The sequence below is a fragment of the Melanerpes formicivorus genome, unplaced genomic scaffold, assembly GCF_026170545.1.
Source record: "Melanerpes formicivorus ecotype bairdi unplaced genomic scaffold, bMelFor1.0.p_v2 SCAF_51, whole genome shotgun sequence".
Lineage (NCBI taxonomy): Eukaryota > Metazoa > Chordata > Aves > Piciformes > Picidae > Melanerpes > Melanerpes formicivorus.
The window spans coordinates 3,010,732-3,035,295 of NW_027142403.1; the positions used below are offsets into that span (position 1 = coordinate 3,010,732).

The 24,564-nt window shown below is 50.3% G+C and overlaps 2 protein-coding genes and 1 long non-coding RNA gene across 3 annotated transcripts in view; 1 reads left to right on the forward strand and 2 right to left on the reverse strand.

Annotated features, from left to right (window-relative positions):
• NME7 (NME/NM23 family member 7) overlaps nt 1–5,482 on the forward strand; it is a 102,059-nt gene extending 96,577 nt beyond the window's left edge. The window contains exon 12 of the mRNA XM_068160645.1: nt 5,034–5,482. Coding sequence (XP_068016746.1) covers nt 5,034–5,066 — 33 coding nt within the window. The 3' untranslated portion in view covers nt 5,067–5,482. The remainder of the gene's footprint in view (nt 1–5,033) is intronic.
• Nucleotides 5,112–20,478, reverse strand: ATP1B1 (ATPase Na+/K+ transporting subunit beta 1). Its single transcript, XM_068160644.1, has 6 exons — nt 20,163–20,478; nt 17,344–17,472; nt 10,267–10,422; nt 9,326–9,510; nt 7,415–7,495; nt 5,112–6,612 (listed from the first exon to the last, which is right to left on the reverse strand). The coding sequence occupies exons 1-6, from the start codon at nt 20,260–20,262 to the stop codon at nt 6,346–6,348; spliced, it is 918 nt and encodes a 305-aa protein (XP_068016745.1). The 5' UTR covers nt 20,263–20,478; the 3' UTR covers nt 5,112–6,345.
• A 2,804-nt stretch (nt 20,479–23,282) lies between these two features.
• The window catches only part of LOC137452312 (uncharacterized), a 152,409-nt gene continuing 151,127 nt past the window's right edge, over nt 23,283–24,564 (reverse strand). The window contains exon 4 of the long non-coding RNA XR_010990036.1: nt 23,283–23,549. This is a non-coding gene — a long non-coding RNA (uncharacterized lncRNA). The remainder of the gene's footprint in view (nt 23,550–24,564) is intronic.

Consider the following 24,564-nt stretch of genomic DNA (forward strand, 5'->3'; position numbering starts at 1 on the left):
CCTCATAGGGCTACAGAGTGAGTAGCATGGGACTCGCTGTGCTGGTAGCTTTGGTTGTGGTGTGATGATTTGCTGTCCTCTCATGTACATCTGTTTGGAGTTTGTATTTCCCTGATCTCCTGTGGTGCAGCTTCCCTTACCCTTCTCTTTTGCTGTGTTTTCAGAGCCAGTTGTCACCCCATTCGAGGGAGCTGTGCTCAGCAGCACAGAGTGTGAGAGCAGAGTGCTCTGTGTTACCCTGCAGTGCTTCTTTCATCAAACCTTCCATGGCAAAGGGGGGTTTGGTGCACTGCAGTTTTCTGTCCCAGCTGTACTTAAGAAATTAACTTGGGCAGCTGAAGTACATGTGTACAAATTGTTCTGCCTTGGGCAGCCTGACTGGCTTGCAGTGTGTGATGCTTGAGAGAGAGGCAGGAATGAACAACTTGCCTGGGACCAAACCCTCCCCAGGTTCCTGTGGGAAAGCACTGCTTTCTTTTCAGAGCAAATAATGCCCTGAATTCTTCTTTTTCAATGATTATTCTTATTCAAAGCCTCTCTTCTTCAATAACCATTTTTGTTTCTGACCTGCTTGTGGCTGGAAGGATGGCATGAACCCCTGGAGCTTCAGTGTGTTAATGATTTAGGTAGTATGAGTCAGCTGAGCGAGCTGTGGCTGAAATGCGTTTGAGGTGGCTGCAAGTGCACTTGCTGCCACAGCTGGCAGGCTCATGCTGAGGTACAAACCAAGACTGATGGGCAGAGAGAGACTTTGTTGGCTTCTGCTGGTGACCTCCAGCTGAGATAACCTGTGAGAAATTGCAAGGCCTAAGTGTTCAAGGCTGATGTACTAATGCTGAAGCTTTGTGTAGCAGAGAGAGGTGGTGCCAGTCAGTTGGTACCATTCAGGATGTGCCCTGGTTTGGCCCAGCTGTAGGCAAAAGCCCTGACTCTAAAGCTGCTCAGCTGCCACCTCTCATCAGCACCTTTGGCTTGGTTTTCTAGGCAGAGGGGGATTTAAATTGCATGTATCTATAGTTCTTCACCTCGAAATCATCAGGACTCTGTGGCTGCACTGAGTCTTGCACCTACTAAGACCTTTTTCTGTCCCTTTGGAGCCTGTCTGCCTTACTCCATTTGCTTCCCTGTCTTATTTCCTTTTTGAACTTTTGCCTGTCCTCTCCATGCTGCTGGGGCACACATTGCTCAGGTGATAGTAATTTGTACTCAACCAGGGCACTAGACTGGATTTTGTCATTGCCTGAAGCCTTGTGGTAACATGAAAGAGCCCAGAGGGAGCAGCCAGCTTCATGAGTCTGAGGTGTGCAGAGAGGTGTGTGTAGCTGAAGCAAAACCTCAGGGAGCTGCATGTGAGCTCAGTGAGCCACTTTACAGGGTCAGAGCCAGAAGGTCTCCCATGCAGCTAGTGACAGAACAAGAGGACCCAGTCTCAAGCTGCACCAGGGGAAGTTCAGGCTCGAGGTGAGGAGAAAGTTCTTCACTGAGAGAGTAATTGGCCATTGGAATGTGCTGCCCAGGGAGGTGGTGGAGTCACTGTCCCTGGAGGTGTTCAATAAAGGATTGGATGTGGCACATGGAGCCATGGTTTAGTTGTCAGGAGGTGTTAGGTAACAGGTTGGACTTGGTGATCTCTGAGGTCTTTTCCAACCTGGTTGATTCTGTGACTCTGTTATTCACCCATCATTGCTTCCAGAGCATTTTGGTTATTTGTCCCTGGACAGGAGCTGGAGCAGGCAGGGCTGCATGCTGTGCAGCAGGTAGATGGTTCCAAGGAGCTGAGCAGACTGCTGATGCTGGATTTGGTCCTGTCTCATCCCTGAATGTTTGTGCCATTTGACAGACATTTGAGTGGCACTGTGAAATGCAATTGATTGATCTGAAGGTCAGTTTCTGGTATGGGTTTGTCCTCCACCACCTTTGGGTCCTGTAAACAGACCAGAGGTGTGCTTGGCTCGGAGAAGCCTTAGGTCAAATGTGAGGCTTGCTAAGATATTTTGTAGAGGCAGAGCTCCCTTTTCTGTGGTTTATCAGAGCCTGGGAAAGAGAGTAACTGCAGTTCCTAAAATACAGTGTGACCATCTGGGCACTCAGGCCAAGTACCTCCAGGTCCTAGACCCTCTTGGACAAGGACTTGGTGCTTTTGGAATGGGCTTTTTCAAGCTCTCTCTAGCTGGGGCCTTATAAGCTGAAGGCAGTGCTTAGATCCCTTGGTCTTGGTTCTTCTGCAGAACACTGTGTGGTGTGAGTGGGGTGGCTTTCAGCTGTTTCTTGCCCAGCACTGCCATGCTCCCAAGGGTGGGGCTCTTGGAGAGAAGGAACCTTACTGTACACCATAGATATGCCAGCTCTTAACTGGTTTTACTGGGAGCTGGGTGGCAGCTGACCCACATAAAGATAATTGCCTCTGAAGAGAACACACCAGCACCTAATTTTGCACATTATACAATGCCTAGTGTGCCTGTTCTGATGGCCAGGCCTTGCCCATGCAGCCTGGGTAGCTCTTCAACAATCCAATAAAAGCTAATTGAGGAGGAAGAGGTTTTCCATAGATTCTAAGCACACTGAGGTTGTTCTGCTGGCTCTGGGAAAATTGACTCCACAAAACTGGGGACTGTTGAGGACTAAAATAGCTCAAAAGCTTTAGTTGCTCCTAGCAAGTGAGCAGCAGTTGGGTGAGAACAGCACTCACCTGTATGTGCTGCATTGGTAGAGCCTTGCCTGCGCCACAGGAAGCAGTGGGAGTCAACCTAGCTGCATTGAACCTGTCCCATCCTGGGGAACTGGGGCCTGTGGTGACCACAGCTGTGTTGGTGTCCCTGGCTGAGGCTGGCCCTGCAGAGGAGCAGACTCCACTGCGTGTGCTGTTGTCTTTGCCTTGACATAGCGCCATACACACCAAGGGTCACTCCTGGTCTGTGCTGGTCAGCCAGCCTTGGCCAAACTGGGAACAGAAGCCCAAGAGCAGCAGCGCTCAGAGCTGTAAAGCTGGCAGCCGGTGTGCTAGTGCAAGCATTTGTGCAGGCACAGCCCTAAGGGTTCTTGTCCTTAAGTGTGCTGTGCATCTCGCTCGCTCTCTTTATTTTTATTAGTGTTTTAGTGTGTCTCTCTAACCTTGAAATGCAGGGCTCCTGAATCAACAAAAAGGCAGATAAAATTCACTTTAATGGCCACAATTACACTTAATGATGTTGAGCCAATCTAGCAGAAAGAACAACATGTGCAGACTGCAGTTTGTGGAGTAATGTCCTGCTAGGCACCAAGGAAAGTGATTTTTACATAGGCAATGCAGCAGAGGTTTGAAAAAAACCCTTACAAAAACATTGTGTAGCTCTTGAAAGCAATGCAAATGTTACATCTGATTGACAAGATGAACTGTATTCACACACACCCCCTGCCACCCCTTCCCCTGCCCCTCAGGTCTTCTGCTCTGCCTTGTCACATAACAATGTACAGACTGTGGCAGCAGCGTGTTCTGAAAGGTTTAGCACCCAGTAAGTCTGCTGTGTGCTCCAAGCACTGGTGGTAGGGGGAGAGCCAGGGCTCTACCTCTGCTTGTCATTGCTGGGGGGAGGGTGGGATTTGGGGTTTTGAGGTTTGGCTGGATTGTACATTTTATTTCCTTGTATTGTAGACCATCTTGTGTCCTTTTAGGGTTGTATCTCTACCAGGTCTGACAAATGACAGCATTTCTAAAGGGAGGAGGGGACATGCCTGGCTGTGTGTGTGGGGTGGAGCTGGGGTCACGAAGCCTGTTGGGCCTTTTCAGTGGGTGGCTGCAGGATGTGCAGCTGGGGTCAGGGCTGTCATATCACTTAGTGACCCAAGCCAGAATCCTGCTTTCACTGATTTTGTACTAGGGAGTTACTGGGGGGCAGGAGGTAAAGGTTTGTTCTTGCTTTATTTCACGTGCTGCTTCGAAAAGGAGTTACTATGAGCCCCACTTCTGAGGCTTGCTGAAGTTTTCTGCAGTGTTTGTCCCAACCCCTGGAATAAGCCATTATTAGTAGTTAATACTTTGTCCTCTTCTAGTAAAGGAAAAGGAGCTGAATTATCTACCCATGAGTTAGGCCTCCTATAAATAAAGCAGTTCAAGTTTGGGTTTTGGGGGGTTTTTGTTGGGGTCTGGCTTGAATTGAATTGTAAGGACAGCTGATCCTACCAAACCTTGACCCATACCCCCCACACCTCCTAAATGGCAGCAGCAGCACACCCACTGATTGGTGGCAGCCAAAAGGGCTCAGCTTTCCTGCAGCTCCTGTGTAGGTGCAGCTTCCTTCAGGGCATATTCCAGTACTTGACTCCCAGCCCCTTGCCTAGCTATAAATGTACAGCAGCAGATGACACAGCTGCAGGTGAGATCTCCACCAGTTCCTGCACCACAGCAACAGTACAGGACAGCCAACTGGAGATGGTAGGTGGCCTAGCAAACCCTCACTGTGCTGCTCCTTCCAGCAGCTGGCAAAAGGTTTAGCAGCTTGGCTTTTCCAGGGCCGTGCACTCCAACTGGGAAGGCTTCATCAAGCAGCTTGCTCCAGGAGTCCTGTTTTGTCACTTTTCACGGAGACATTCTCCCTGGCACTCTGCGTCATGCAGCATGAAGTGATTGTGACTCCTGCAGGAAGGCAGCTGCCACGTTTTGTCAAGTCTTAGCAGCCCCATCAGGCAGAGCCTGCTCTCAGTGCTGCTCTACTGGCCCAGCAGTGACACAGAACCAGTTGCTGCTCTATAGCTCCCATTTCTCCCACTTGTGACTCCAGGGTGCAGCCTCCCCTCCGGCCCCGCAGCCCACACCGCTGCCGGATAAACCATTTTACCTGTAGCTGCTACTAGCCTGCGTAACACCTTTGCTCACAGGTGGGAGCAGCAGCTTCAGGTGACATCCCACAGATTACAGTATCACACAGTATCGCTTAGGTTGGAAAGGACCCCGAGGATCATCGAGTCCAACCTATCAACACAGACCTCATGCCCAGACATTCCCAGAGCCTTAAGGTGGTCTGGGGATGTAAGGCTGTGCTTTCTGTTTGAAACAGGTGCAGTACTTCTTCAAGATCCTGGACAACTAAGAGCCTCCATCCTTCCCCCCAGGCAAGAGACACGCACAGAGCAGGGTGTGTTCATTCATTTATTTGTCCAATGTTTCAACCTGACTGAAATACAAGATCAACAAGAGCACTGTACTCCTGGCTATTGTTACATGGTAGAACATAGAGTTTTGCACTTTAGACAACATTTAACACCATTCTATGGGGTACTGCATTGCTTTTCTCAAGTTGAAAATAAAGATCTCTTTTGAAACATGTGGCTTTGGTTTATTTCATACATTACACTTTCTTGCAGAAAAAAAAAATAAAATTGTACAACTGCATAAATATAAAATTCTTCCACCATGAAAATGGTTAAAACATTCAATAAAAGACATTAGCACCACAGTGTGCGATGCCTCCAGCGGGAAAGGAAAGAAAGAGAAAGGAGGGGGGGGGAGAAAAAAAAAGGAGAAATAAAAGAGAGGGAAAAGAAAAGGAAATATACAAAGCAAAGAGTTATGCCTATCACTGAAGGTAGTCTGACCCAGTCTCTCACACAACATACTTGAGGATGAGGGAAGAGGTGGAGAGAGAGACAGCATTCGCTACAAAGCACAGTACACAATCATCTATTCTCTTGAACTTCACTTAAGTTAGTGTCCCCTGCCACCCCTCCAAATAAAATACCCTAACACCACAGGAAAGTCAGAAGCCTTACGGAGTGCTGTTAAATAGTCTCACAGGTGGGCCTTCCCTTGAAAAGGAACAGAATAATGAGAAGTATCATGCCAGTTCTAGTCCCATTGAGTATTTACACCTTGGACAGCAGAAAGTCTTTGCTCACAAGAAGTAGAAAACAGATACAATACATGGCTTGAAAAATGACCAGAGTATGCACCTATAGTACTGTACACTAAATAAAATACACGAGGCAGCGATACTTAGGGGCCAGAAACACTGCTTACTACGAGTCAGTTATGGAATCATAATTTACAGTAAAAATGGGCATGTCCCAAGGCTCAATTTTGTCTTCTTTTGTCATTTACAGTAGAATAAATATTTGTTGCTATTGCTACACTTTGTTTACATTCTAGACTAGTAAATGCAGGAAGCTAGTGTAAGCATACAGAGTAGGTGTGGGTCCCATAGGTATGACAGTTTGTTCAAGACTAGGAGGTTTTGCTTTTTTGTTCTTTTTTTTTTCTGTTTTGTTTCTCTGTTTGTCTATTTAATTTTTTTTTTAACCTTTTTTAATGGCTAGGAGGAGGAGGAGGAGGAGGAGGAGGAGGGGTGGGGGGGAAGAGAGTTGTGCTTACAATCAGCTGCTTTTTATGTCGAATTTAATATCAAAGCGTCCCTGGAAGCGGTCCTTGTCACTGTACTGGATGTTCTGCCCGTAGGCCCTGCATTCCACACGCACCTCCATGTCGTAGGTCAGGTTGGTGAACTGCACCGCCACCAGCGGCTGCAGGTACCGCGGCTGCAGGAGCTTGCCGTAGTAGGGGTAGTACTGCAGGGCAAAGCCGGGGTACCCGCCCATCCCATAGTACTCCACAGTGCCTATCTTGTCTACATCTTCCTCTCTCTAGAGGTGGGGAAAGGAAGAACAAACGAGTCACTCAGAGGCTACCTTTTGCAGCCCTTCTCCCTGGCAGCAGCTGTTGGGTTTGACCATGACCTCTCTCAAGTCACAGTGTCACAGTACAACTTCGGTTGGAAAGGACCTCGAGGATCATCGAGTCCAACCTATCCACACAGACCCCATGACTAGACCATGGCACCAAGTGCCACGTCCAGTCTCCTCTTGAACACCTCCAGGGACGGTGACTCCACCACCTCCCTGGGCAGCACATCCCAATGACAAATGACTGATCCTCACCCTAACAGCAGGAGGATGGCCAAGAGTGGTGGAGAGGACACTTGAATGCTGTCAAACCAGCTGCTCCCAGCACACATCAGCCAGGAAAAGAGCTTTGCTTTCTTTAAACCTCAACCACTTCATGCATCCAGAAAGCACCACAGCTTCCTCTCCTACCAATGCACAATCTTTGGCTAAAAGAGAAACCTGATGTTTCTCAGCTGCTTTTACACCACCAGGTCAAATCCAGCTCCCCTGGAGCCCTTTCTTCAGCCATCCTCCTCAGAGCTCCGGCACAGAGCTTGGAAGCAAAACAGCTACTTTTAAGGCAATCTTTTTACTATCTGACCCTGCTTTTAAGCCCCTCCCTGTGAGGGCAGCACTGTCTTCCATCATATCAGAGTGTTTTGAGAACTTCTGTTCTGAAGGGGGAGGTATCCCAAGTGAGCACCACCCCTGCTGTCTGCAGAAAGACAAAGAGGGACAAAACCCTGCAGCTCCCCCACCTGCTCTGCTGGGTGTGACTTACCTTGGCAATGCAGTGGACGGGGATGAGATATGGGTTGTATTTTGCCATAACCTCTGGAGGGAGGCTCTCATTTACTGGGGCCTAGAAGAAACCCAGAACAAAGGGATGTTACACATGGAACACTTCTCTGCAGCAGTAAAGGTCAATGGTAGCAAAAACATGCTGTTAAATGGAATCCCTTCCAGAGCCATGCCAGAGGCAAGAGCTCTTGGTGGTGGTCTTGGGAGAGACAAGCAGCATAACACAGCTCAAAGCAGAATAACTTAACACAGAGCTGTGTCTGTTCTTACAGCCTTTAGCAGACCCCAAGGCAAGCAGATCAGGACTCTTTTAGCTTTGTGGTGTCACTGAGGAAAGCCTTTCATAGCAGAGAGCCAGCCAGCAGGGCTTGTTTGTGCAAAGCCCAGACAGCAGCTGGAAGAGACACCCTGGGGGAGGATTTGCACCTGCCTGCTAGGTGGGTGCTGTTAGGGCTCAAAAGGCACAAGGAAGAACAAAAAGCAGCAGTCACACCCTGACGTTGCTGACTTTTGACACCACCTACAGGGAAGGACAAAGGCTCTGAGAGTGCCAGGGAAGGTGGAAGTGAGTGCCAATGCTGATGTTGGCCTTTGGTCTCTTAACAACTGCAGTACTGCTGCACAGCCTTGCAAGGCTGAGATCTGCTTTATACACACCTTGCCCAACACAACAGCTCAGGGTCTCTATGGACCAAGGAACACAAAATATTGCCTTAGATACTCTAAATGAAATCATCATCACTCCTCAACCAGACTCTGCCGTGGTCTGCAGCTCTTCAGAGCTCTTAGCTCCTGGTGGCAAACCTTTCTCTTCCCCAGTCAAACACACACATCTGTGTCACCTCACAGCCACCACGTGCCAAGCACAGCACATTCCTGCTAAAATGCAGACATTGCTTCCGCCCTGGATCAGAGGAGCAAAACCTCAACTTGTTTCTTTAGCACGGGGCAGGCTCCATCATAGACAGATGCTCCTCACAACTCATTACCATTGCTCATCCCCAGCTGCAGTGACGGACAGTGGTGATAGCTGTTGGCAGATCCTTTGCTCTGTTTTCCATACAGATAACAGAGAGGTAGGTTCTACACACCACCTTGTTCAAGAGCAGTGTTCTGCCACCGATTGCTTGGAGCATTTGTTTGCATTTGAATGTTTTGGGGAAGAAAAGACAAAACCAAACAAAACCCCACAACAGAAGTAAAACCACTCCTGTCCAGATTAACATCCTTCAGCACTGCTGCAAGCATGCCTTCAGGTGAAGCACAGAGCAAGCAGGTGACAGGCACATCCTACAGCATCTGGGAAACTGCACTAAATGATCTAAAGACCTCCTCACAGCTCTTGCACCAAGAGCCACGTCTGACTCTCAGATGTAGTTTGTGGTTTATAGCCTATGTTTCAGTCTGATAAATTAATACCAATAATAACTAATTAAGTGGGTTTAGTCAGACAGGCAACTCTACACTGCCTGAGGAAGGCATGGAGTAAAACAGGACACAACACAATGCACTTGGTCTTTTTACAGATAGAGTTGGTCCAGGACAGACTGTGGATGCACAGAAGAACTTCAAGTGGGTTTTACCATTTGAAGAATTAATCCAGCAGAGCAGTCCACTTGCTAGGCTCAGGAGTTACCAGATAAATAGCCAGGAGTTTACTCGGTGAGGCTCACTCCTAACTGTTACCAACTCACAGCGTGCTGTTCTCCTTGCTTTTTGATGGAGAGTCTCTTTAAAGCCAGTCACTCACTCACATTGTCTCACCACTCCTTGTCTGCAGAAGTGCTTTAAAACTGCTCTCTCCCTCCAGAGCGAGAGAAGCAGGCACAGCAAACCTGCAGCCAACTCCTCCTCCTCAGCAGCTTCTGCTAGAAAGGGAAGAGGTACTTACCTTGGGTTTGAAGCCGATAATTCGGTTGAGCTTGACGAGGATGCATGGTTTGCCATCCTTGTACCCAAAGTAGGGATCATTTATTCCAGAACAGTTTTCCAGCCAGTCACGTTTGAATTTGCAGACCTTCTTCTGGCCCTGGGCATCACTATATGGTCCTCTCTCTTTGTAGTCAGTAGGTGTTTCTGTCAGGGTTGGGAAATGAAAAGACAACTGTATGCAAGGCGATCTTTTGCTTGTCAGGAACACTGATCTGCACACGACACACATCAGCAACACTGAGGTTTAACTGAGCAGTTTGGATTAACCCCTCATCCAATGGGTGACACCATCTTCTGGAGGCTGGCACCACAGCCCCACCGTGCATAGCCACCCAGTATGTGTGGGCTGGTCCCAGAGCAGCAAGGCTCTTCCAGACAACAAGAGCACGATCACATTTGTAATCCAGTGCTTCAGACTCTTTCTTTGGCAGCTTTTGCCGAGGGGGCTCCCCTCAGAATCTACATGCCCCTGTCACGAGGCAATAGGCTTCTCTGCACTATGTATAACCTGCTAAAGGTGGAGTCCTCCCAGATGTTTTGCTGCGTTGCATCAAGAGGCTTTAGCAAAGCCATCAGTAATGACTTTCAGAGAGGACAAGGTCAGTGCCATGTGCTCCCGAGAGTCAGCTGCAACTTTCTCCAAGTGAGATCTGGGAGCTTCCAGCCATATAACCTCTAACAATAAGCTTCTAGGTGCATCCCTGGCCAAGTCTGCTCTGCCCAAGCTAATTAAACGAGCAGCCATATGACTGAAACCAGAGCCTGCCAATATGCCAACGTGCCCTGTGTTACAGCAGCAGGAATGGCCAGAGACAGTCACCGCTCACCCTCATCTTCTGACAGACCTGACACACAGGCACTGGGCAGGGCCCTCAGCTGGAGGGAACAGGCGAGGCTTACCCCCACAGTCCTGGAATATAATGTTTTCAGTTTGTTGATCAGCACTGTAGTCCTTTAAGAACTTCTCAAGGTTCTTCACATAAGACTCATAAGTTTTTGGATCAGAGGCAGTAAAGGAAATTTCCGTCTTTTGCACCTGGGGGACTTGAGTCAGTCCTAAGAAAAGCAGAATCAGGAAGAAAACATTGAAGTACAGCACAGAGCAGCACAGCCTCAGGCAATTCAACACACACCAAGATAACTCATTCTAATAATCTCTATTTTTCAGACTTCACGACTTGTACAAAACAGCTTAAGATCACTAGAGGGGAGCCTCTGATGGGCTCTTATCTCCTCTTCCCCAGAACAGTCTGGAATATTTGTCACGATGTTTGCATCACTAAACAGATAAAAATCACAGAATCCAGGAGGGAGGCTACAAGTCAAGGTTTTCCTCGAGAAAAACAGTCACCCACAGGTCCCCTGCCCACTTCTGCCTCCTCCCCAAGAAGAGAAGAGAAGCTGTCTGTGTGCGAGACTAACTGTATGAAATCAAGTCCCACAGAAAGCACATCTCACATATGCATCCCTCATAGACTGCCTTGAAAGCCTGCAAAATGTGCTTTGTGTTGGAGACAGAGCTGTCCAAGCAGGAACCCTTGCAAAAAAACAGCTGAGAGGTTCCCCAAGTTGGCTGTGGCCACTCTTTGCTGGCTGTAATCCTCATCACCTGTGTGGTCTCCCTTGGAGGATATAGGGCAGGAGATGTTTTCTCACCCAGTGCCTTCATCACCCTGATCACTGTCTCTGTTTTTTGGACTCCACAGGCAGGTATTTCTGCTTGCAGAAATCATCTGCTGAGCCCTCTGATCAGCAGCTTCTCACTGAGAATGCGAGTACGAAATTCCATGACACAGGAGAGATGTTTCAAAGGCCGTCCTAGATTTGGGGCTGTGTAACTGGCTCCACTTGTGATTTTAGGAGGAGGAAGGGAAAGAAAATAATAATGCATGGAGAAGGGTCTAGATGCAAGTGATGTCTGTGGAGGATAAAAAGTACCAACCCCTTCACTTTTCATTATGTGATTTGGAAATAGCTGCTCCTGCGTGAGCTTGAGGTCACGTTTTAATTGAATGCATTGAAGCATGGCTAACAGTTTAAACTCCAGTAATGGAACTGCAGATCCTGCTGCTTTTGTGGTGGCCACTGTAATTACTGAGGTCCTGACTTCTATTCAGTTTGTCTTCTCCATTTTAGCAAGATCAAGAAAAAGGAGCAGGGGAGCAGCCACGGCTTTGACAGCTTTCAGAACAAGCCTGCTTCCAACCAGTTCCCCTGGTGCAAAACTCAGGCAGCTTAGCTGGCTGGCTCCAACCCACAAGAGCTTGTGACTCCAGCAATTTTCCAAAGCCACTTGAGTGCTCCTGCTCAGCCCCTCCTCAAGCCAGCTCACCACTCCCCCTTCACTACCCACCGAGTTGGAATTTGTAACCTAGGACAAAGATTAGCTTTGTTCCCCTAAACACAGCTCCTAGCTACCGAAGATAGCAAGACATCCAGCAAGTAGCTGAGAGGTTGGAGTTTTATTCCAGGAAGCAGATTTAATGCCTCAGAACTGCCTCTGGTAAATACTGACCAAGTTAAGTGTTTCAAGTTTAGAAGCAACTTGCTACTCCACTAGCTCCACAATCACTTTCTGAGCAATTGCTTGCTTGCTGCACACAGTTATGTATAATAAACAAGCGGGGTTCAATTTTAGTAAGGGATTTCAATCACATCTTGCCAAATCCTCCTCATGTTACTACGCAGCTGGGAAGCAAGGGACTCAGAGTCACTTGAGGTGGCTACCTGGAATTGCAGCAAAGGCCAGGCAGGCCAGGCCATGCTTCTTGTCCTGGGTCTGCCTTTCCTAGAGCTCAAGTTACAGCTGTATCATTCAAGTGTATAAATATAAACGTCAAGAAAGCCTAGCCAGGCTTCTTAAACATCATTCAGGCAGCTAAGCTCAAGAGCTCTAAAATGAACTCCCCACCTCTTTTTTGTCTTTTGGTCCTGTCCAAGGTAATGCATAAAGGCACCCATGCAGGCATAGCAAAGGGGAAGGCAAGGTCAGCCACGTAGAGCCTGTGCTGTGCAAAAGTCACCCAGGAGAATAATCCTGTCCTCAGGTTAGGAGATCCTGGCACCTGCTATGTACAGTCCCAAGCCAGCCCTCTGCCCATTAGAGAAGCACCTTGGCTGGGAGAAGAGACTCCCTGTTTTGCCCAAGCAGTAGGTCCATGCAGTCATTCCAGTGTCTGGTGCAAGAGAATGATTATTGCTGCCAGGCAGACTCAGCCTGTGGCCGTAGCTGGAGTGCTGTCAGCAATAACGGCAGGCACTGACACGCACTTGATGAACCAGACCGGGCCAGGCTTCGGTACAGCAGGTGCTCTCTTTATTTAGGACAAGAGCAAAGTAGAGATCTTCCCACTTATGAAGCAAGGAAGTAATGGTAGTGAAGATGAAGGGCACATACAAAAAATAGCTTTATCCTGATTAAAAATGTTTCACTGGCTTCCACCACAACCTCTCTTCTCACATGCCTGCAACTGACGGCACACACAGTCCTCAGCACAAGGCTATCGGTTCCTTCTTTCTTTTCCAACTGTACTTCCATAGCCAAAGTAAAAGCTTCACTACTGTTATCAGAGCAGCACTATCACCCAATCCTTAAGCAATCCAGTTTAAAATGTGTGCTGATTTGGTGTGATGAGGGGTAACCACTGCAGAACGCTTCTGTAGCCCTCTCTCATCCCCATTAGGGAACTGAAGGAAGTAGGTACACAAGTCACAAAGCTGAGCCATTCCTGTGCTACCTCCCATGGGTTGCTAGACACCTATGTGTCTGTGTACACCTACACACCTATGTCTGTGGCTCCAATAAGTTAGAGGCATGAATAAGCCTCTTAAAGGCTTCATGCACACAAGGATGCCACCATATGCAGGTCCTATGGGGGGAAAAGAAACAAAGCCTCAAGTGCTTTCATAGCCTGGAGTTCTCCTCATCTGCATACTATGATCTGCTTGCCACAGTTCTGCATCCCATGCTGTTACCACAGAGACACATCACTGTATCATGGGTGTTGACACTGGTCTTTGTAGACAGAAGAATCAAGTAGCTTGTTGCTAGAATACTGAGGACATTACTTCAGAAAATGTCTGCAATTGGCTCCTCAAGAGTGCACTGCTAGGAAGTACAATTGCAGTCTCCTCCTGACACTGTCCACATGGATGAGTGACATCTTGATGTAACAGACATCACCTTCTGTTGGCTTTCTAACTCTACCAATGTAGAAAGACACCAAAAGCAGCACATCAAACCAGTGACTGTGTTCCAGCTACAGGCACACTTCCAAAACACATTTATTCAAGTTCATTTAAAAAACAGATTTTCCATGTGGATTTTATCATTCTAAACTGCAAAAGCAAGACTTGAAGATAAAAAGTCCTGGGAGTGAAAAGGAAGAGACTAGAAGTGGGAAGCTGGGCTGTGTAAGTCCACAGTAACCACTCTTGCTTCATCTTGTCCATTTCAAAGTACTGTGAAATCGTGGTTCAGAATGAGCCTCAACAGCTCTGGGATGACAGAGATGACAAATCAGGTGATCACTACACCATTCCTATTTACCAGCTGCCCCCAGCCCTGCAGCTCACTAAATGAGAAGAGACTTCAAAAGTCTCCATCCCAAGGCCTGTCCTTCCAAGCTTCTAGTCACCCTCAACCTCATCCCCCAAGTGCAGAGAGCAGGTGCAAGTTTTCTGTGAATGCAGCAAAATCTGCTTAGCAGAGAAGATTCCTGGATCTCATCCAAATGCCTTTATAAGGAAAGACATTCTTCACAGTGCAGGTGCTGAGACACTGGAACAGGTTGCCCAGGGAACCTTCCCTGGAGGTGAAGGCCAGGCTGGATGAGGCCTTGAGCAACCTGATCTAGTGGAAGGTGTCCCTGCCTGTGATAGCTGCTGCAACAGAAAGGACTGGAGAAGGACCACTTCAGATGAAGGAGCACACTTAGGGCCTCCTGCCACCTCCCTGCTGCTACCCTAGCTAAATAGCCAAGTAGGGCATACACAGTATAGCCCAGCACTTGATGCAAGGACTCCTGAAATCCCCTGGCAGGGGGAATTCAGCAGGGATTCTTCCAGCTGCCACTTAAGAGCCTCCAGGAGCAGCGAGTCCTGCCATCCCTGCGCCAGCAGTGGTGATGGGATGCCGTGTTTCGCAGGAGGCACACCACAAGATGGCAGGATACACAGTCCCATTTATATTGAGGAGGAGAACAGTGTGCTGGGTTTTTTTTTAGACACTCAGTGCATGTTGTAAGAGACAAAATCCTCATCCTCCCCTATTAGCAGGGCAAGTGCTCTGTGCATAAAGCAGAGTCCAAGCCTGCAGCACACGTGGAACTGTGGCTGTCGCGACAGCAAAGCTGGACAAGGTGAACTGCGTTGTCCCTTCCCAGATCCCAGGACAAAAGAGGAGGGGGGAAGGAAAAAAAGTATCACAGAACAGTACAAAGCTCAGCTTGCCCTGAAGCCCTGCATAACATTCCTGTTGTGTTCAAGGCAGAAACCAATTAGCATAGTAATGACACTTGGCTACAAAAATAGCCCTTTATGGCTTTCAATGTTTATGCCCATGTCAATAACTCAATAAAACATCCTGTAGGTTTTGTCACTCTTATGAAGTCTGTTGTGTTTCAGAACAGGAATGATATTCTAGCAGCCCCTGCAGCATTTTCTCCTGCAAATTTGGAAGGGAACTACAGTTTCCCCTTTCCCTGGCATTCTGGGCTGACACAGCAGTGAGTTGCCCAAGGACAAAGCACTTCAAAGAGAATAAACACAGGTTTTCTGACTTCCTAGAAAATCTGGAGCTCTATCGAGCTGCCAACATACCTGGCCTGCAAATCTGCCCAGAAGAACCAGGAATGAGAACTGCATAAAACCATCTTTTATGTAGTACATAGCCCACAGGGGTCCCAGGTCTCAAAAGTAAGTTTGATGCTCACCATGTGCGGGAGTGAACATGCCCACACACGTTTGCTGTCAGAAAAGCAGTTGTGCTTACAGCCCAGGGGAGAGACCCAGGCAGTGGGGAGCACTGGGGCTGCTGACCTTCCCAACAGCAGCGCAGCAGCTCACACCCGTGTCAGACTGAAAGCCTACACTAAAAGACTATTTTTGACTCATTGTGGTCTAGTGGTTGCTGTGCCACAGGATGAGGAACAGGCTTCAGTTTAAGGGCCAACCTCCACAAGACCTTGCCCACATCTGGAGGACGTCACATGATGCCCTGCAAAGGGCCCTGTGCTGTTCGGTGGCAATCACGCTTTGACGTTTTAAGTGTGTGCCGCTGCAGCTGGGCTCAAACCCCTTGTTTGCAGGGCTGCCCACTCTCATATATTCAGTGTGCTGAATTTTGTTCCCCTTCCTTTCAGCACCTGTCCTGAAAGATCCCTGATGACCTTTCAGTTCTTCCTCCATTTTGGTTTCTGTACAAAAGCATCTCGAGATCCAGTTCCTTTCTTCAGCAAGTAAAAGATAAGCCCCAGAAAAAGAACTGGTGCAGCACACAATTTAGAGGTGAAAAGAGGTCTTCTGCAGGCTGAAATCTTAAGTGAGGATTGCAAACTGACACAGAATGCAAGCACTTTATCTAGAGTGAGTAATTCTGTGACATCAGGCTAAACAGCAGGTCTGGCTGGACACGACCCAGGATCCACGGGCTTCTTCGCTAATTATTTCACGTCTGGTGAGACCACTGGGCTTGGGCCGGGGAAAACCACATCATTAAAAGAATTACTCCACCATTTGCCATGTTGGCTTTTCAGAGGCAGCTAATGGCTCTGGGCAATATCAGGGACAGTTTAGTTCTCCCTGCACATGTCACAGCCCATTGCAGAGATGGAAACAGCCACTTTTCAGTGCTTAGGACAATGTACCAGCATGGCTGGGGTAAATGTTAAGTAGTGCACAGGCTAACACAGTGATTCCACTCTGTCTTTAAAGAGTGCTGGTGGAAAAGCAGTTATCTGAAAGAGAGGATTCTTTGCAGAGATGTAATGCCATTTGGTGATGGTAACATCCCATGTTGTTAGGGCAGGGAATAATCACTGCAGACAGCGGGGCTGTTATGACACCACAGGACAGCAAAGCCAGCTTCTGTAGCTACAAGCCATCAGCCTCGCAATTGTCACTTAAATACCACTGTTATTAAAAGCTTCTGAACTGTTTTAGAGCAACTGGAGACAGATCGTTACCATCCCCAATGCCAAGCAGCCTCAAGGTCATTTGTAACGTGGGAAAGCAGCAGTTGCACAGCTCCCCCCGTCCCAGCTCCAGGCGCTACTGTCTGCAGTAGGAATCACTGCGGTAAAGACTGGGCAGGCAGAGCAGGAACCTGCAGCCAGGGACAGCTTACCCTTGTCCCCAGACACTGCTCTAGCGATCATTTTAACTCTGGGCAGACACTTATTTTGTGTAGTAAAAGGTAAATCACATATTGGCAACTACAAGAGCCTCCTTTAACCTCCCACAACATGTTCAATTGAAATGCCCATTAGTAAATGCCACCATCTCCTCTTGATCACACTGTGCAGGTCAGTGAATTGGGTAAGCACCTCCAGAACTGGTACTGTCCCCTTTCTCCTTGTGCATCCCCTGTTTCACAGATAAAGCTAGTATCTTTTGCCCCTTCACTTACCGACAGGAACACAGTAGCTATGAAGAAAAATGAAACCCATCTTCTTCATACAACTCACTCCCAAGTGAAGCCTCAGCCTCACTCCATGGCTTCAGTTTAAGAAGAGCAATCCTGGCTCAAGCTCCCCTCAGATGGGAGACACATTTCATGTGAGGCAACCTTTAATTGTAGCAGGACTGCCTTCAAGCCTCAGTACTGTTAACACAGACGGCTGAGAACATACCCACCCCCTACAAATATGTGTTGCAGCAACGAGACACTTATTTTATCCTCCCTCTCGAAGTGAGTAACCAGCCCGCCTCCCCAGCGCAGCTTGCACCAAGTCAAACATGGGCCTCCTAGTTAGTTACCTGGAGGTGCCACTCGATCCTGGTATTTGGGCTCAAATTCACTGACAGTGAGCAACATCACTTGGATGGTCCCAATGAATATACCTGCCAGGCAACCATAGAAGATGACATAGAAGAGGAGGATCTTAACTGCAAGAGAAAACAAACAGAAAAAGGAATCAAATTAAGCCCTCAGAGGCAGTCACATTTCAGGACAAAATTCCCAACCTTTGCCACCTTCAAGGAAGAGCCTGGCACACTGAATCCAGATGGCAAGCCCTGCTGCAGAGGCAATTATTTAACAGGGTTGAACATGCCCTGCTGCAGACAGAAAGTGTAAGTCATTTCAGGTTGTTTTACAGGACTGGACACAAGTGCCTGAAAACCCAGAGATCCGTGGATCAGGATTCGGGACTCTAGAACATGATGTTTCAAATTTCAAAGGATGCCTTGGCTGACCCGGCACAGGCACTGCATGCTATTACAGGTGACAGTTCCAGTGAGGAAAGTGCCCAAAAGCAAGAAGCTATACCATGGCTATGCTCTGAAGGATGCCCGTTGCACAAGGCTCAGAGCAGTCCACAAAAACTGTTTCACTCAGGTTTACAAGCAGTTATAAATTCTGATCTCCCCTAGTAATTCAGGTTACCACCTCCACTAAAGGCAGTGGGAGCAGGATCTGGGCCCAGATCAGCTCCAATAATCTCAAACGTTGGGAAAGTCCTCAAGACATGTCATGGTACCACACGTTTACCAGCCCTGTACATCTACAAAGGCACTCCAGCGCTGCTCATTCCAATTAGAGAGTGAATTACAAGATAAGGAAAGACTGAATTTAGTTTTAGTCTAAAGGCAGATGCCCAGAATAATCAGGACAGGAGCCGGGGGAGCAGAGTAGAGTGAAGCAGAGGAGAGCCTGGAGACACGGCACGGCTCAGGCTGTGGGTATCAGTTACCAGTTTACAAGGATTATCTCTGCTGATTAACTGCACAGTAACATGCCGTACTAGGCATCACCAGGCCGCCTACAGAAAGGCTAAGCCAGCCCATGCCAAGCAACTGTATGCTAATCAGGCTGCAGGAATCAGCAGGCCAGCACAGAGGCCAAGGAGCCTCTGCTTGATCTTGGACTGTCCTCATCTAATTGCAAACCAAACCACAAAAAAACAACAGCAAAGGGGCGTTTGGTTTATTTGAAGAACTTGAAGTGACGAGCTACAAAAAGAAGAGGAGGAAACAGCAGGTGGAAGTGTTCCTCCTTGCTCCTCAGCTCCATCCTATAAACCCTCCATGGCTGGAGAAGCCTCCTGATGAAAGCAGGCAGTTCTGGGTGCTTCAAGTCTATGAAAGACGGGTGGGCAGGAGGGTCAGTCAGTGACACAGAGGCTGAGGGACACTGTCAGAGAGGCAGTCCTTCCTCTTGTCTTCCTCACGGACGCCAAAGGCAGGGGAGGTAGGCAGGGCTGGAGGACAGAGCTGGGTTCTGTAACATGGTGCTCCAGGAGTTAAAAGCACTCTTTGGTATCCAGGCAGCGTAAAGCAAATGGCTGTGACGTCAGGGACGTGTGGAAATTTTTTCCAGAGCACGGTCATAGGAGGTGCTGTTGTAACAAACCAAACACTAATGCTGTAGTCTGCAGCGTAACGCCTTTGAGTTTTGTAACATCAAAAAGCAAACGCTGGGAGGTAGCTCATTTAATCAGGTCCCCAGCCAGGATGCTCTTAACGCCAAAGACACCTCAAAGGTCAAAACCACTCCGAGGTCTCAGAAAACACACAGCAGGTCTAGCAACCAAGTGCAAGAGGGTTGAATGAGAAAGCTTCCTGCAACAGGTAGGCTTAAAACAGAGGGATGGGATCATCAGCCTGCAGATCAACTCATAAATGGCCATCAGTCCTAGGCGGGTAGGTGCAGGTGCTCTGGGAGAAGGACCTGGTTCAGCCTCTGTGTTTGAAGCACTGCGCAGTTGCCTGGTGCCTCAGGAGCAGAAAATACCTCTCCATGCGCACCGAGAACCCAATTCTGCTCACGTAAAGATACAGCAGAAGTCTGCTCTAGTCCGCCTGCCTGCCAGAGCTAAAGCTGGCAGCTCCGGATGTGGCACCTCCAGCTGATCCATTACACCAGGAGCTGAGTTCAACATCGCCAGGATGGCACACCAGCTGTGGTTGGCAGCAACTGGAAGACTATTTGCGTAAGGAAAACGTTAAAAGCCTCTTAGCGCTATTTGCACAGCGCCTAATGAATACACCATGAGCATTTAATCACAAAGGCACATATAGCCATTTCCTTCTTGCAGGAGCACTAAGGGCCAATTGTTCTCTCTCGACGAGGTAAAATCAGCTCAGTTTCCTTTATCCAGAGAAAGAGGGGAGGAAAAAAAGAGCCACCCTGAAGTCTAAGGCAGATGACCGCTAGGAGGGCAGCCTGCCCCGACGGCGATGCTCCCGGGCCAGCCCCACCACCGAGGAAGGAGACCCAAGGACGAGGCGCCCTCGCCAAGGTCGGTACGCCACGGGTTCCATCCCGGGCCCGGAGAGCCGACACTGCTTCACCCCCAGCCTCACCTGGAGTCACGTCTAGGCAGGCAATGCCCCTCAGCCCCTTGAAGGGCCCCACAGGACAGGAGAACAGGGAGAAGAAGGAAGCCCCGTCCGCATCCCGCGGGGACGCGCAGCTACAGCCCCAGCCGCCCCCTCCCCCGCCCCGGGCCGCCCTCGCCGGGGGCCGCAGACCCGCCGCAGCCAGGGGAGGCGGGGCGCCGCGGGCCGTGCTGCAGTGCCCGCCGCATCGCCGCCGCCCCCCGACCCAGCCTCGCCACCCACTGCCCGGCACTCACACCAGCTGCCCCCGGTACGGCCCAGCAATTCCTTCTTCTCCGAGTTCCAAATGAATTTCTTCCAGTTGCCGTCGCCGTCCTTGGCCTTCCCGCGGGCCATGGCGAAAGGCGAGCGGGCGCGCGGCTGAGAGAAGCCTAGCCCTCAGCGGGCGGCGCGGGCAGGCCCCGGCCGGGCTCCGCGCCCTGCGGCACCGGGAAGGTCTGGGTGCGCCCGCCCGCGCTGCGGGGCAGCCCGCGGCGCTGCTCCTGCGGGGTAGGGAGAGACGACCGCGAGCTGCAGCAGACGGGGAGAGCACGACAGCCCACGGGGGACAGAGCAACCGCGCTCCCCGCCTGCCGCGCCCCTTCATATACACCGCCGGCTCCGCCCCGCCGCCGCCGCCGCCAATGGAAGACGGTAGAGGGCAGAAGTGGGGCGGAGCCTTTCGTGCGGCGGGGCCGAGGCTCGGTGGCGGGGCGGGGCCCGGCGGGGGTGCGGCAGGCGCCGGACCGGGAGGCGGGACGGGGCTGCGGCACCGGCGGCAGCGCCGTTAGGGGCCGGGCCCGGGCGCCCCTCAGGGTCTGCCTCGGGGAGGGGCGGGGCCGGGCTGCGGCGGGCACGTGCGTGTCCGAGGGTGCACGCGCACGGGTGTGCGAGCGTGGGCGCGTGCCCCTGCCCGTCCGGCTGTATACGCACGTGTGCGCGTGCAGGTGCGTACGCACGTTCGCGCGCCTGCCGGCACACCTGGGCGCGCGGGAAGGCGCACGCGCGCGCGCCGCTCTCGGTCCGCAGGGCCCCGCCTGGAGAGTTCAGACACCGACCCTCCACGCCCGGCGGGTCCCGGCCCCCGCAGAGGCCGCGCCGCCCAGACGGCACTGCCGGCCGATCGGCGAGGCGCTGGGCATCGGGCGTCGTCCTTCTCCCCTCCTCCTCCTGCTGCTGCCGCCGCCCCGCACCGAGTCGGCTGCTCCGCTCCTCCTGGCCCCGCCACGCTCCGGCTGGCTCACGTGTAACCCGACTGCGGAATACTGAATGTAAACAGCGCGCCCTTCCCGGCCCCCGCTCCGCTGACTGCACCTACGGGGCGGGGAGGGCAAGCAGGCGGGAACAGGCACCCCAGGGGTGCTCGCCCGCCTACCCTGGAGCGCTGCAGCTGCGATAGTGAAGGCAGAACAGGCCCTAGCCGCCTTTGCGGGGTGACCTTCAGGGCGGTGCCAGGAGAACCTGTGCCGCTCACAGCCCCGGATCGGCCGGTACCCGGCTGCCGGCAGCAGACAGCAAACGGCGGGGCCCGGCCCGGCGCGGCACGATGGGGTTGGGGCTTGCTTTGGAGGGGTCAGCTCCGTGAGAGTGACTGGAGCCCCGCTGCAGGGCAGGTGGCATCCCCGCGGTGGGGGAGCCAGCTGCCTAATGGGCTCCCACACTCCCCACACCAGTGGGGACAGCTAACACTCAAAACTAGGGCCTGAAACAGCCAGCTGAGAGACCTATATTTTGGGGCTATAGCCTGCTGGAGCTACAATGGGTCCACACAGACCAGACACCCTCAAGGTCATGCCACCGTTCGTGGCAGCGTGGCCTCCTTAGCGCAGGCATACGACCAGATTTCTCAAAGCCATCCAGGCTTGTGTGTTGGAACGGGAGGCTGTGTGTGTTTAATTAGGAGTGCCCAACTTGCCCAAGGCTCCACAACGTGGTCGGCATGACCAAAGAGCCAAGTGTGCCACACAAATTTTCATCCTACATTAGGAGGATCAGCTTTCAGTGGCATTTATTTGATGGGAAAGAGCTGGTCAGCTATAGGAAAGAGTATAAACAGCATCTCTCTTTTCTCCTTGATGTCTGGTCAGAGCTGGTCTTTTAAAGGGACCTGCTGATGGTGGGTGATAAGAAAAGCAAACACAGACAGCAGTATCTAATACCCAGGTGAACATCTACACTGCAGGGAGGACAGTATCAGTTACAAGTTAAGGCAGCTGTGATTACAATCAAGCCAATAAATGGACAAGCACTGCTGAAGGGAAAACCACCCATTTTTAACTCCCAGACTTCAGTGTAGTTGCTGCTGTAGTCTAGGCAGTTTCAGCTGCTGGGTCAGCAGGTCTGCACTGGCTGCTGAGGAACTGAACCAACTCTCTCATGCCCTGGCTACAACCTGTGGCCCATGTATGCCACCCTACAAAGGACAGCCATTTGGGAATTATATCTGAGTGTCTGGTGGTGTCACCCAAGCATGAAGTGTACTCATCAGACAGCCTGCCCTTGGGTGCTGTGTCTGACATTATCCATGGGCGTGGGATATTCAGGCAGCTTCATGGTGGTACTCAAATCAGGGAAGATTTGAATGGGAGCACACTCCCCCACAGCATTATTTCCTAAGACCATGGAAAATTAGTTTGGAGAAAGCAGCTAGAGAATAGCTGAATAAAATGGCTGCCCAGAAACGTGGTCTTCCTCTGAGTCCACTCTTGCAGTTGCTACAAGGTCTAGTGATGCTGGTAGAAGCTGAGCTGCAGGAGCTCCTGACTTCATCAGTGTTTGTGTAAGGATCACTGTGAGATTCTCCTCTTCCTGCAAGTGCCTGCATTTCTGTATAGACACAGAGAAGTCCTGTTGGGTTGGCAGTGGCCAGCAATACCAAATCTCTGTGGCTACACAGGCTGAGGCATGCAGGATTTGGAACAGGCAAAAGGCCCTTCATGAGGCTTGGACACCATTTCTGCAAGCTCTTCTACACACCCAAAGCTTCAGCCCCGTGCCTGCTTGGGACTTTACTTGAGGTTGGTGAGTTAACCTCTCAGAACCAGCAGAAGAGGTGCCAAATTTGATTTAAATTTACTGTTTGTTTGGCTTCTCAGATATCAATCAGGCCGCCCCTAGGGCCACCACTACATACAATCTGATTTTTTAAGGTGATAAGGGCCTGAGGCAATGTTTGAAACTCCCAAGAACAAAATGTGCAAAGCAATCCATGTCCAGGAGATTAGCTGCGGGAGGAAAGATGGGGCTGGGGGAAGCTATGCACCAGCTCCTAGGAACAACCAGCAATGTAGAATTTGTTACATGTTTATTTCACTGCCTTGAGGAGTTAGCATGTGAAGAGCAAGCACTCTGATTTTCTGCAGTGGGTCTGAGCGTAGATACCAGTGACATCTCTGCTCCCTTTGGGCCTCCTGCCTTGCAGGACTGGGAGAAAGCACCTAGGGCAAGGCCAGGGTAAGGAACATGGACAATTACTTTTGATGTAGGACTGAAACAGAATGGCCCAATGCAGAGTGAAGTAAAGTGAGGATTTGTCCAGCTTGCTGACTTTTCTGCCCATTGGTGCCATTTGTGGGGGGAAATGTGCAGCAGGAGCTTTGGGTGGCATGATCTAGAAACATCTCTGAAGGTGGCTGTGGGTGATGCTGCAGAGGAAGAAGAGAGACACACTGGGAAGGAGGGACTCCTGCAGTGTGCAGGAGCGAGTGCTAATGATAAGGTGACAGAGTATGCAAAATGGCCTCTAGTAGTTACTATTCATGGGCTGCCACTGCAAACAAATGGGGCTGGGCCTCCTCAGGCTGGCATGCCCAGGAACAGGGAAAGGGCAGCTGCTCAAGAGCTTGGCACCAAGCCTGCATCACATACAACAGGTGAGAGAGAGAGGAACAAAACAAGCTGCCATAGCTCTGCAGACTGAGCAAGAGGCCCAGTGGCATATGAGTGTTTTACACTGCCCTGGGAGCTGCAAGGGGCCTTGAAGGGCAGAATAATGACCCTCAAGAACTGGCCTTAGTGTCCTAGTGAGGTGAGTGCTAGCACGTGGTTCCCACTCCAGCTTCCTGGTCCTGTGGAACACTGCCTTAGGACTATCCTCAGATTTTCTGTCTGGGAGGATCAAGAAAAAAACAAAGCCTGCTCAGGGGCTGCTGCATATTACTCTGGCTCAGGGAAGGTCTGCACTCTCCCAGAACAGAGTAGGACAAAAAGAGATTTCAAGCCTTCCTCCTTCTCTTGCTTATTCCCCCAACAGATGTGGGCTCACTGGGGATCAGTGATCTATGACATAGGTGGTTGGTCCTCCGAGCACAACGAGTGCATTTGAACAGGTTAATTGCATGCAGCTATGCAAGCTGAGGTAACCATGTTCAAAAATTCATGATCTGGGAAGCACTCAGGAAGTAAATATATATAGAAATAACCTCTGCTCAAATCCAGCCATGGGGCCAGTATTCATTTCTCTAATATCAGTTTGATAGTGGTGTAATGTAACTTGTGGGGGTGCCCACACAGCTTACCCTTGGCAAAATGATGTGGAAAACAACAGCTGTTAAGATAGACAAGTGAGAGTAAACAGCATGTGTGGATGCAAAACCCAGAAGTATCTGAGAGGGCATTTGCCCCAGACTGATCTTGCTGAAGAGGGAAAAAGCCATTAGA